The 13,303-nt window shown below is 43.5% G+C and overlaps 1 protein-coding gene across 1 annotated transcript; it reads left to right on the plus strand.

Moving 5' to 3' along the window:
* The first annotated feature begins 7,844 nt into the window (after positions 1-7,844).
* LOC112090807 (putative hydrolase EbsB) lies at positions 7,845-8,333 on the plus strand. The gene has a single exon (XM_024162944.1). The coding sequence runs from the start codon at positions 7,845-7,847 to the stop codon at positions 8,331-8,333; it is 489 nt and encodes a 162-aa protein (XP_024018712.1).
* The last annotated feature ends 4,970 nt before the right edge of the window (positions 8,334-13,303 follow it).

The raw sequence follows: 13,303 nt of genomic DNA on the forward strand, positions 1-13,303 counted from the left end.
GCACAAGTGGCGCGCACAGAGAGGAGGAAAGCTGGCCCATGCTGACAATTGGCCCGCACGGAGAAGGCTAGCAGGAACTGTCGCTGTCGTGCATCACCCACGCGGAACTGGGCTGGAACGCGCTGGTAATTGCGCATAAAGGAACACGCCCTGGTGGTTGCACGGTGCTGGTGCTGTGCGCGTGGAAAGCTGGGGAACGTAGGAGACAGCTAGGGCCCACCCAAAACTTGGCTCGGCTAACGCGGCTCTCTCTCTATCTAATTGGCTTGTGTGGCTCGACTTGATGACCTAAATTGGCTGAAAATATGACTTTCTTGGCTTCTTCTTGTGTAGCTTTTCACACTACTTTTCATCTACAAATAATTAAGCGAAAAGTAAACAAATTCTAATTAAAAATATTTTACATAAAAAATAATAGAATTGTTTAGTTAAAGCTTAAATATTTTAAAATTATATAAATCAAAAACAGTATTCAAGGTGCATTTTCATGCACTTATCAAGAGACAAATTTTGAAAAAAACTTATTTCAACTATTGATAAAAATAAAATTAAATAGAAACATATGCAAAAGAAATTACTTTCATAGAAATAAAGTGAACAAAATTTACTTCTAAAAATTCACGTGGAAAATTGAACTATAATAAATTTCACAAAACAAAAAAGAATATAAGAGTAAAACATTTTTAAAAAATAAAAAGAATAAAGATAAAAAAAATAAAGAAGTGAAAAGAAAAGAAAAGAAAACAAGCGGAAGAGAAGAGGCCGATGCGTAGCAGCGCAAGAGAAAAGTACTATTGCATAAGCCTTTAGCTCTTTTATGCATTGTTAGATTACATTTAATAGGTACTTTTGAGCTTTAGAGAATATATTATGAGTATTTAAGACCTTTTTTTAAGATATAAATGATCCTCTTGCCATTCAAATTAGTTAGTTGAAACTACAAATTTTAAAGTTTTACCAAAATATTTTTAAATTTTTTTTTTTCAAAATTCACGTGTTAAGAACATTTTAAAAATAATTTTTTTTAGGTTTTTTAATTTAAAATGCATTAAAATATTTTTAGAACTTTTTAAAAATATTTTTAATTAATTAAATAGAAGCAGAAAAGTAGCAAGGACATTTTATATATTAGAAAACAATCTTAGGGTACCCATAAGATATTTTCTAAAACTCAAAAGTACCTATTTAATCTTATTAAAATGACAAGGTACTTATGAGACTTTTTTTTTTAAAGGGACCTTCGAGATGTTTTGATATTTTAAGTTCTGAATTGATTTTATCCCTTTATTTCTTGAAATATTTTGATAAATGATCTATTTTTTTCTTACAATAATACTAAAAATGATTGGATTTACTTAGTAAATACAAGATTTTTCAATTAATTCGGTCTGTAAATATGACCGAGGAAATTAATTTTGTTCGTACTCTTCCCCTGTTGCAATCAGGAGGGATGCATGCTCACATTGTTGAGAGCACTCAACATCGCAGTTCGAAAAATCACCCGTTTAGTTCATATGTTTGAATAAAAATTTAAAATTTTATAAGAAAAAACATACTATAGTAAAAATGTGTGAATTATGGTTCAATTTACAAACCAAACAACACTAAGATTTAGGGTTTTTCAATTTACTTTTTTCAATTTGGGTAATAGGTTTTCAATAAATAAAATGGGGAAACACGAGAAATTTTGTGAAAATATCGGTGGAAATGTCAATTTTTCAAACATTGTCCCTACCTCACGCCACTTACCATATTCCTTCTTCCTACTCTTTTCACCACCACTGTAGGCCTTCCCTGAAACCATTTCTGGAGACATTGAGCCTCTTCGTGTTGTCACGATGAGCTATGCAACTTGCCAGCTCCTTGTCGCGACAAGAAGCAGCTCATGCTTATTGGAACAAGGGTTGTCGCAACTTTGCTCGTGCTCATTGAAACTGCCTTAATGGATGACGTTCACGTCAATTTTGAGAAAGTTTTATCTATAGATGTTAGTTTTTGAAATACTAATATAAGGGCCCCTTAGAATGTAGGTTTAAATCACGTGGTTTGAACCAACATTTAAATTTTGTAAGAGAAAATATTGTAACATAATTTTTTAAATTCAAAATTTTTGTGAGAACAAACATTTTTTTGAATTCAAACCATAGTGGTTTAAACCCATCCTCTAAACACACTCTACAAGTGTTTATAACCTACATATATAAAAGAGAGGAAAAATCCCCCCGTTCATTTTGTAGTCGTCCTACACAAACCGTTTTGGTGCTTTGTGTGTTTTTTTTCGTTTCACTTTTGTTTTGACATTTTACCTTATTATATTTTCTCTTTTTGATTTATTTTTTCTTTTCTTTCATTTATTTAGCGCAGTCTCTTACCCTTTTTCATCCTCCATTCCGCACTATTTTGGTGTTTGTCTTTTTTTCCATTTCTTATTTTTTATTATTCTTTTTGACACTTTTACCCTTTTTTTCTTTTTTTTTTTCTTTTTTTTTTCTCCTTTCCTTTATCTTTAGAATCTGGAGACGTTTAGTTCATGGATTAAAATCATGAGATTATAACCATTTTTTATTTACGTGTATTTTTTTGTGAGAGAAAACATTATAGCGAGTCACGAACCAAGATTCGAATCGGGGTACGAATCCCTCAACCAAACAACTCCTTACCTTTAAAACCACTTGAATCTTTTTTTTTTCTTTTTAACTCCACCATTTTGGTGCTTTAATTTTTTTTTTCTTATTTGTCTACCATTATCCCTTATAAATGGTACTTTACTTTTATCTTTCTTATTTTTTTTAGCGCTTTACGTTTTTCTCCTCTCTCTCTTTTCTTCGCTTTACTCTTTTTGTTTCCTTCTTTTATTTTTGGCCCATTTGTTTACTATAACCTCCTTTCTTTTTTCTTATTTTTCCTCACTAATTTTCTCTCCATTTCAACTTTATTGCTCTCTCATAGATATATTAAAACTATAATCTCAACTTTTTGAAAAATAATCTCGTTACTTGTGATTAATTCTGTCTTCTTTTACACTTAGCTTCTTTTATTCCTTTTATGGTCAAATTTTCTGTTTTATGTATGTGTGTGTTTTGGTGTCTTTGAAATGAAGAATTATTAAATTTCTCTATTGTTATTTATTGTGTGGGAAAATATAGGTGACATGTGGAACAGCGGCAGCGTGACACGTGGCCCTACTTTTCCTCGAAAGGCGACAACCCTCAACGCTTGAAGCTTGCTTCCCCTCTATGCTGCAAAGAAGGCCTGACTTAGGGCATCGACCTGGCATACCGTCGACCAGTCATGCTGTTGATCTTATGGCAACAAAATTCCTATGTCTGGAAAGGGTCGACTGCTAAGAATGACATGCGGTCTACACAGCGCAGACGACGAAGGGAATACTCTTAAAAAAGGAGCCTGACATCACAAGTTGCGTCTAGGGATGAGAGATGTCTGCAGTACAGGCATTAATTGCAAACCCCTAAACCGCCTTACAGTGGACAGTGAAGGATTACAGGAATCTACAGAGCCGTAATGAAAGACTAATTGGCTGAGTGAACAGTTCAAAAGGTGATTAGTAGGCTACGGTCTGGGCCTAGAAAGGTAGGCCACTCGAGTACTTCTACTTACAATGGAAAACCGCCCACGAAGGAACCTTGAGTTATAAAAGGGGCAAAGCTCCATACACGAGAGGGGGGATTGGCTTCTTTAATATTCAATCAGAGGAAGAATAACAATACATGTAAATTGTAAGAGTCCAAAAAGAAATGCAAAATTACAGTGGATGTAGCTCTTGATTAACGGAGTTAACCACTATAAACTCTGTGTGTTCTTACATTGAAACACTTTATTTCGTGTCCTTTCTTTACCACCAAAGTGCACCACATACGCAGTAGCAATTATTTCATTTATACAAACAATTCTTGGCCGGTAACCTCACGGAATACCAGGAGGACCCGGCGTAACCTTGTTGACGAAATTTGACTGTCAACAATTGGCGACTCCACTGGGGAACAAACCCAGTATCTCTGGTTCATACGTTTGACCCCCAACAACAACATAGTCAGCAAACACGCCTCCAAGAAGAAGAATTGAGGCCATCAACAAAGGCATCCAGATGGATGAAACTGCCACACATCCGGCGAACGACGGGATGGAAGAATACCCACCTCTGGTTAGGAATGAAGTCCCACCCCTAGATGTGCTGCGACCGGACCCTGTGCAAATGCAGGCCCAGCTCACTACTCTGACCGACCTGGTGCGGGGGCTGATGACTGTCGTTGAGCGCTTGGATGGAAGAAAGTTGAGGTCGCCTCTAGAAGACGTCCCGAGACCACTAGGAGCTGCTGTAGCTGGAAACCATAACCCCGGTTACCGTCAAGATATCCCAGAAGGAATCGGGGGCAGTGAAAATCTTATAGGTGATCCCAGGCCTCGACCTTCCCAATCCTCCGGCAGTCGTCTAAGGGCCGCCGGACTCCGGACTCATGAGAACCGAATAGCCAGAGGCCTGGGAAACCCAAAAGCGCCACCTCAGAACCCAGGTGGAAACCTTCCAGGAGATACGGGGTCGGTGCAAGTGGGCGGACGGGCAAGGGGCAGACCCAACGCACAAAGGGCAGAAGCTTCGAGAGCAGCCGGCTCAGCAATCTCAACGGAGGAGGCACGAGCCATTATGGAGCGCATGGCCAGCCTAGAGCAAAAGCTCACGGGCGATGTCGCCGGCCTAAAGAAAAATATAGGGCGAGTGGCCGAGGTGGTGAACGTCGACATCACACCTAGCCGGACGCACGACCACCTGTTTACCGCAGAAGTTATGGCACCACCTCTCCCCGATAAATATAGGTCACCGTTGATCCCACCGTATGACGGCAGAGGGGATCCCGACGATCACCTAGAAATGTACACAGGGCATATGCTTTTACATGGATATGCCGAGGAGATCATGTGCTGAGCCTTCCGAAACCATCTAACGGACTCTGCCCGGATATGATTTCGAACGCTAAAACCAAACTCAATCTCAAGCTGGGATGAGATGAAGGAAGCATTTTCCTCCAGTTTATGGGAGTGAAAAAATATGTCCCTCCAAAGCAGATACCAGAAGCTAAACGAGTCATTAAAAGAGTGGCTTGCAAGGTATGGGGAAGCTGTCGCCGCGACGACGGACATAACTGACAGAGAGGCCTTGATGGGGCCGTTATCTTGCATGAAGAAGATTACTCCCTTCAAGAGAGAGCTGAACCGGAAGCCCCCGTCTAGTTACAAAGAATTCCTTGCACGAGCGCAAAGGTACATCAACGTTGAGGAAGCAGATGCGAACGACTCTGAGCAGAGGTCCAACAAAAACAAAGGGACTGAGCAAGGGTCGACTGCAGGAAAGCAGGATGGAAAGAAATGAAGAGGCGGAGGAAGCAGGGACAAGCAGCCTGCTTCCACGCCGAACGCTCCAGAAGCCAAGAAGCCTAGGCAAGAGGATAACCGCAAGCCTCGGCCATTTCAAAGGTACGATTCCTACCATGAATTAACAGTAGAAGTCGAGGAAGTGTTTAATCAGGTAGGTCGCGGAAACTTGCTGCGCCACCCAGAGCCAATTAGGTCAGATCTTAGCCGAAGGAACCAGAAAAAATATTGCAGGTTCCACGGCGATGTTGGCCACCACACCAATGATTGCGCCAATCTTAAAGATGAGATCGAAAGGGTAATTCGTGAGGGAAGAATGCAGGAGTTCAAGGCCGAGCAGAGACCAAGAAATGATGGCCACGGTGGCCAAAATGACGGTCGACACCGAGAGGAAAATTAGCGACCAGAGGACCGAGAACCCGTCGGCGTCATATGAACCGTCCTCGGGGGTCCGTATATTGGAGGATACTCGAGGAGATCTCAGAAAGACTACGCCCACGAAGCCAAAAGGGTTTACCAGGAAAGGTTCTTGAGTGTCTCCGCCACGAAAGCAACAAGGTTCGGCAGAACTGACGTGGCGTTTAATGAGGATGACACCAACGGGGTTTACTTCCCCCACAACGACGCCTTGTGGTAGAAGCTGTAATTGGAAATCACACTGTATGCCGAATCCTGGAGGACAATGGGAGCTCGGTAGACCTTCTATACTCTGACTACCTGGAAAAGATAGGGATCCCAAAGGAGCAATTAGAAAGAACCTCCAGGCCGTTGTATGGTTTCACTGGGGACTCTGTCATCCCTCAAGGGACAATCCGGCTACTTATAACCGCAGGGGAGAAACCTCGACAAGCCACTATAATGGCTAATTTTGTCGTAATAAAGGGAGGCTCCCAATACAATGTCATCATTGGGAGGCCGACCCTTCAAGCGCTGAGGGAACCTCCATCTACCACCAGAAGGTCAAATTCCCTACCCTAAATGGTGTAGGTGAAATAAAGAGCAACCAGTATGAGGCTAGGGTTGCGTATTCTGATGCCTTGTACTAATATGACCAGCCGGGGAGATAGGAGGCCAGAATGGTCTGTCAAGGCGCCATTGAGGACATAGACCTTAAGGTCCAAGAGGAGGTCACATGGTCTCAACCCGTCGAGCAATTGGTGGAGATCCAAGTCGACGAGGACGAGCCAACCAGAGTGCTAAAAATAGGTTCAGACTTAACCCCATCACTTAGGGTGGAAGTCAAGGGCTTCCTCAAGAATAACATGGATGTCTTCGCCTGGAATCATGCTGATATTATGCCATTATCTAAATATCGACCCTTCATATCCCTCTAAACGCCAGAAGCGCCGACCAATGAACCTAGAGAGGTATGAGGCATTGAAAGAAGAGGTCGATATCGATAAGTTAATCAACAATGGTTTCATTAGAGAGACCCATTACCCATGATGGGTCTTCCATTTTGGTGATCAAGCCTAACGAAAAATGGAGAACATTCATCGACTTCAATGATCTCAACAAAACCTGCCCAAAAGATGGTTTCCCGCTCCCTCGAATAGACCAAATGGTCGGCGTCACAGCGGGGTATGAAATGCTGAGTTTTATGGATGCCTACTCCGAATACAATCAGATCCTTATGCATCCGACCGACAAGGAGCACACATCCTTCATAACCGATAGGGACCTCTACTGCTACAAGGTAATGCATTTTGGCTTGAAAAATGCAGGGTCTACATACCAAAGGCTCGTGAATAAAATGTTTGCTTAACTACTTAGCAAATCAATGGAAGTTTACGTCGACGATATGCTTATAAAGAGTGCCAGGGCCACCCAACACGTCGACCATTTAGGGGAAATGTTTGGCGTGTTGAGAAGATACCACATGAAACAAAACCCCCTGAAGTGCGCCTTTAGAGTTGGATCAGGGAAATTCCTTGGTTTCATGGTCAATAACCAGGGGATAGAGGCTAATCCTGAAAAGATAAAAGCCTTGCAGGATTTGAGGTCTCCAACTAAACCAAAAGAGGTGTAAAGGTAAACAGGGTGTGTCGCAGGCCTTTCAAAAATTAAAAGAGCACCTGGGCAGGCCCCCGATCCTATCAAAACCCATCCCCGACGAGGAGCTGAGCCTATACCTCTCCGTGTCACAACACGCCGTGAGCTCTGTGCTAATAAGAGAGGAAGAAAGGGTCCAGCTGCCGGTATACTATGTAAGCAAAAAACTCCTCAACGCCGAGTTAAGATACACTAAAATGGAACAACTGGCCCTCGCCCTGATGGTAGCCTCAATGAAGCTACGGCATTACTTTCAATCCCACACAATACAGGTTCTTACAAACCACCCGTTAGGACAGGCGTTACTAAAGTCCGAAACTTCTGGTCGACTTCTCAAATGGTCGGTGGAGTTAAGCTAGTTCGACATTAAGTATGTACCGAGAATAGCAATCAAGAGGCAGGCGATGGCTAATTTCATGGCCGAATTCTCTCATAGACTGACTATCACCACACGCGAAGAAGTCGAAATGACGAAGTGGAAGCTTTACGTGGATGGAGCGTCGAGCGAAAATGGGTCAGGAGCCGGCGTCCTGTTGGTCAGCCCAGAAGGCCACAAGATTACTTCGGCAGTACAATTTAAATTCAATGCGTCGAATAATGAAGTAGAGTACGAGGCGTTGATTGCAGGGCTGCAATTGGCAAATCACTTAAAAATCAAGAGGCTCAGCATCTTCAGGGACTCTCAACTAGTCGTTGGACAAGTAAATGAGGAATACCAAGCGCGCGGCAAAAAAATGGGTACGTACTTGAGAAAGGTAAAGGAAGAACTCATCAAGTTCAAAAGCTATGAAATACTTCAAATACCACGAGCTGAGAACACCAACGCCGACGCCCTAGCGAAGCTAGCGTCTTCAAGGGATTCCGACATACTAGGGATCGTTCCTATCGAATAACTTGAGCGGCTGACCGTTGAGGAAAAAATTGAGGCCTTGACCATCCAGACAGACAAGAGTTGGATGACGCCACTTATCCAATATCTAACGGATGTAAAGCTGTCGAATGATAAAGACGAGGCCAGACGAATCAGGTATAAAGCCACCAGGTACCTATTGTATGACGGTTTTCTTTACCGACGAGGCTATTCAACGCCTTTGCAGCGGTGCCTAAAAGATAGCGAGGCCCAGGAGGTCCTCCGGGAAATCCATGAAGGAGTATGTGATAATCATACTGGGGGCAGTCTTTAGCTCTTAAGGTTTTGAGACAGGGGTACTATTGGCCTACGCTTAAAAAAGACGCATTCCAATACGCTCGACACTGCGATAAGTGCCAAAAATATGCCACAATTCCTAGAGCACCCCCAGAAAACCTAACCCCTATTCTCAGTCCCATGGCCCTTTGTCAAATGGGGGATCGACCTGATCGGGCCCTTGCACCTCGCACCAGGAGGCTTTAAGTTCGCCAACGTCGCAGTAGACTACTACACTAAATGGGCAGAGGCAAAGGCTCTAACTACGACCACGGAAGCAGCTTGCACCAACTTCATGTGGAACAACATCGTGTGCAGATTTGGGGTCTCACACTCAATAGTATCTAACAATGGGAAACAATTCGATAATGCATCAACACGCAGGTTCTGCAACAGCTTAGGCATTCGAAAGGAATTCTCGGCGCCAATACATCCACAGTCCAATGGTCAAATTGAGGTTGTCAACAAAATATTGAAGTATACCCTAAAGAAGAAGCTTGACAATTTAAAGTGGAGATGGGCCGAAGAACTTCCAAAGGTCCTGTGGGCATATAGAATGACAAGCCGAACCACCACGGGTGAAACACCCTTCTCCATGGTGTATGGCATCGAGGCGGTACTCCCCGTGGAAATTGAGACGCCAACTCTAAGAACTGTTGTCTACAACGACGATGGTAATGCAGAAGCCATGAATGGAGAACTCGACCTGTTAAAAGAAAAAAGGCTCGACTTCCAACTACGCCTCACCGCCTATCAGTAAAGGACATCACGGTATTACAACAAGAAAGTTAGACAAAGAAGGTTCGTCCCAGGAGACCTAGTATTGAAGAAGGTGACACAGAGTATGAAACCCAAAAATACTGGTCCTCTGGGCCCAACTTGGGAAGGACCCTACCGTATAAGGAAAGTGTTGCGTCCTGGCACCTACATTTTAGAAAGCCTCACCGACAAGCGAATTCAACACCCGTGGAATGCAGAACAGTTAAGGTTGTACTACCAATAGTGTATGTAATTCTTATGCATCTCAATTGTATTTTTGTCAATTTAAATAAATTGATGTGTTTGTAGAAATATTGTTCAAAAATAAGAAATGAATTTACCCATTAATAACATGTCTGCTTAAAAAACCAAAGTATATTAAACAGACATGGGGGCAGTAAGGGGTCTACGGATCACTAGAGAATGACGACCCCAAGGGGTAAAGTTAACGTCGTCTCCTCCAATGAGGAGAGGCGAACACTTAGCAAATTTTAAGGAATTTACTAGAAGACGACGACCCCAAGGGGTAAAGTTAATGTCGTCTCCTCCAAGGAGGAGAGGCAAACACTTAGCAAATTCTAAGGAATTTACTAAGACGACGACCCCAAAGCGTAAAGTTAACGTCGTCTCCTCCAAGGAGGAGAGGCGAACACTTAGCACATTTTAAGAAATTTACTAGAAGACAACAACCCCAAGGGGTAAAGTTAACGTCGTCTCCTCCAAGGAGGAGAGGCGAACACTTAGCAAATTCTAAGGAATTTACTAAGACGACGACCCCAAGGGGTAAAGTTAACGTCGTCTCCTCCAAGAAGGAGAGGCGAACACTTAGCAAATTTTAAGAAATTTACTAAGACGACGACCCCAAGGGGTAGAAATAAATTGCTCCTCTAAGGAGAGCGATGAACAATCATGAAATCTACTATCTTCAAAAACAAATAAAATAAAAGGAAATCCAATATTATATAAAATGTATATAATAACATATAGCAGTCTCTACAAAAAAAAAAAAAAAAAAGCCCTAAGCCTAGCCGCCAGCCACCGAGTCATCACCATCGCCAGACGGGGAAGAATTGTCGTCGTCAGCAGCAGGCGGAGGAACATAACGGAAGCTCAAATCCCACTCGGGATGCTCTTGTTTAATCAAATCGACAATTTATTGTCCAGCAGACTGAAAGTCCTTGGTGCGAATGCCAATGAGCTCCGGGGAAGCCTTGAACTCCTCAATAATCTCTGCGCGCTTGGCGTCGAACATTGCTGAGGCCTCGGCTTTGGCTTCCTTCTTCCCTTCAGCCCTTCCCTCGGCAAAGCACTTCTTCACGGCCTCAGTAGCTTCGGCCAATTTCTTCTCAGAGATCTCCGCCCGTTTTGTAAGCTCTTCGACCGCAGTCTTCAAACTGGCCAACTCATTTTGAAGGCTCGACAGCTTGCCCAGTTCGCCTTCCAAACTCACCAGCTTGGCCACGGCCACGTCCCTCTCCTCGACGGCAGACGAGCACTTATTCTTGGCTTCATCAAGAAGAGATGTAAGCTTGGCTTCCAGACTGTCCATCTCCTTACCACGTTCCTCAACCTTGACTAGATCAATGAGGTTGAGAATGGCAAGAACTAGGCCCTGAGAAATTGGAAGTCAGAAAATAAAGATGCGAATGACGAATCTAAAAATGAAAAAAGCACAGTTGAAGCTTACATGAATCTGGAAGGAAATCTACTTGCGTTGACGATCCACCAGAGAAGAATGAGCGGCGGAGATCTAGTGCGGCTTAAGAAATGATTCGTATAAGGCCTGGAAGACAAGGGAGAAACGGGGAGGAAGCTTCAGCATGGCCCCAATCTCAGCGTCAGAAATGTCCGGAACTTGGAAGTTGGAATCCATGATTTTCACCCCCGGAATAAGCACGCGTTCCCTAGGCGCCGAAGGAATATCAGCAACGTCGGGGATTGGAACCGCCGGCGTCCAAGTCTCGGTCACTGGCACCCTCTCTTTGTGTCCCCTTTTAGGCGCAGGAGCTTCCGCCCCTGACCTCGAAGAAACCTCCGTGGGTTTCCTTCTCTTCGGCGCCGGGGAATAGGTGTTAGCCTTCTCTTTTCCTTTAGATTAAGGCTACGGGCCGGACTGAGGCTGCTGGTTGCCTGGGAGCTGAATCCTTAAAGAAGTCATTTCTGTACAAATGACAAGTCAGAATGCAATCAACGTGCAGTTATGCAAGATAAGATTAAGAGAAGCGTCGAGCCCAGGAGTTTACCTTCGTCGTTTAGATGAAAGTATTCACGAATGGCAGGAAGATCAGTGGGGTCTGGAAGGTCAAGAATCAACCCTGCTCCTCTAAGGTTGGACTCAGTCAAGAGGGTGTTAATATGGCGATCATTCTCTGAGTACAAAAAAAGCCTTTTCAACCCTCGCCAATCTATTCCCAGCGAGCTTCGGCCAATCGTGGCTAACTGCAGGATAAAAGAACTATCAGCACTGTAAAAAAAAAAAGAAAAGAAGGAAAGGGAAAGAAATGAAATGTCAAATTATCACCCATATTCCTAAATGACGTTTGCACCTTCCTTCGGCGGGGCATGCGGTCATCAGGGTGAAAGTTAAAAGGCTCTCGTATCATGAAAAACATGGGTTTCCACCCATGTGATGATGAGGGAATACCTTGTATTAGCGTACCAAGCCTAGGCTTGGATCGCCCATGCCCACTCAAAAAATACCACCCCGCACATTTGGCGATGTGGCATAACCTATACATAAACATAAACTCACCCAGCGGTAGGTCCATATCAAGCCACTGGCTCCACAAAACCCAGGCTCTGGCAAAACAATACCAAAAATTCAGCGCCAATTGGGCAGGAGAGATACCATAAAAATGGCAGTAGTCCTTGACGAAAGGATGAACGGGTCAGGTCATCCCAGCCGTGACAGCCCGAGTATATACAGGGAGATACCCGATAGGAGGCATACTGGTCCTAAAATGTACATCCGGGAGGAGGTACTCAAACCATCTCCCGTCAATGCAACCTTCTTTGATAGCCCGGATGATGTCTTTATTTCGGACCCTCGACGCCACGACATCGGCCGTAAAAAATGGCTTGTCTGGGTCTCCGCTCGTGGCAACCAAGGGGGCCTCCACCAGTGAACCGGCAACCCCACATACGCTGCCTCCCGTAAAAGGAATCTTATTAACTTCTTCTTCAATTATACGGTCGACGCTGTAAAACTCGTCGCCAAAATCGTAGCTTGGTCCGGCCACATATTCTTCTACTTCCCTTAATATTGAGTCGCTGTCTGACGGGGAAGATGACCATGAAATCTCCGCCACAAAAGGGAAGTCTGGTCGTACAATGAACGGGTCCTCTCGACGGGTGGGTTTTGGGGCCATTGTTCTGGTGGTAAAAAAGACAAGAAGCTAAGTCAAAATCCTAAGTCGAAAGGAAAGAGTAAACGACGACCATTCTAAATGATGATTGCTCAATTACCACTAGCGCCTCACAACATAATGTCGACCATTCATATAAAAATGGTAACGGTGAATGTTCATAACAATCGAGGTTCATCAGAACCCGAGAGTCAGAGACTACAATCAGCCAGAAATCAGAAAAATTAGCATACGTGGGTCAAACAAAGCGCATGGTAAGTCTTTATCCTCTACATTTCACATATTAACATGCGTGTGGTTCAATAGGAAAGCCAGTTAAATCATCAAGCAATACAAACGAGCAATCGTTAAGCTTACCAGTGAGTCAGAATCTGGAAAAAATTTGGGAACCGAGATAGCTTTACGAGGCACCGAGAAGAGCAAGGGATGCAAGTCGGAATCTACAAGAAAGAATTCAGGCAAAGTAACGGCAGTTCAAGAAGCTTGGGAAAAAATGGCTTCAGTTCAAGGAGTATTTAAGGGAAATCAAGCCCTCGACCCCTGACCGTCAGAT

Source organism: Morus notabilis, unplaced genomic scaffold (assembly GCF_000414095.1).
Source record: "Morus notabilis unplaced genomic scaffold, ASM41409v2 Scaffold634, whole genome shotgun sequence".
NCBI lineage: Eukaryota > Viridiplantae > Streptophyta > Magnoliopsida > Rosales > Moraceae > Morus > Morus notabilis.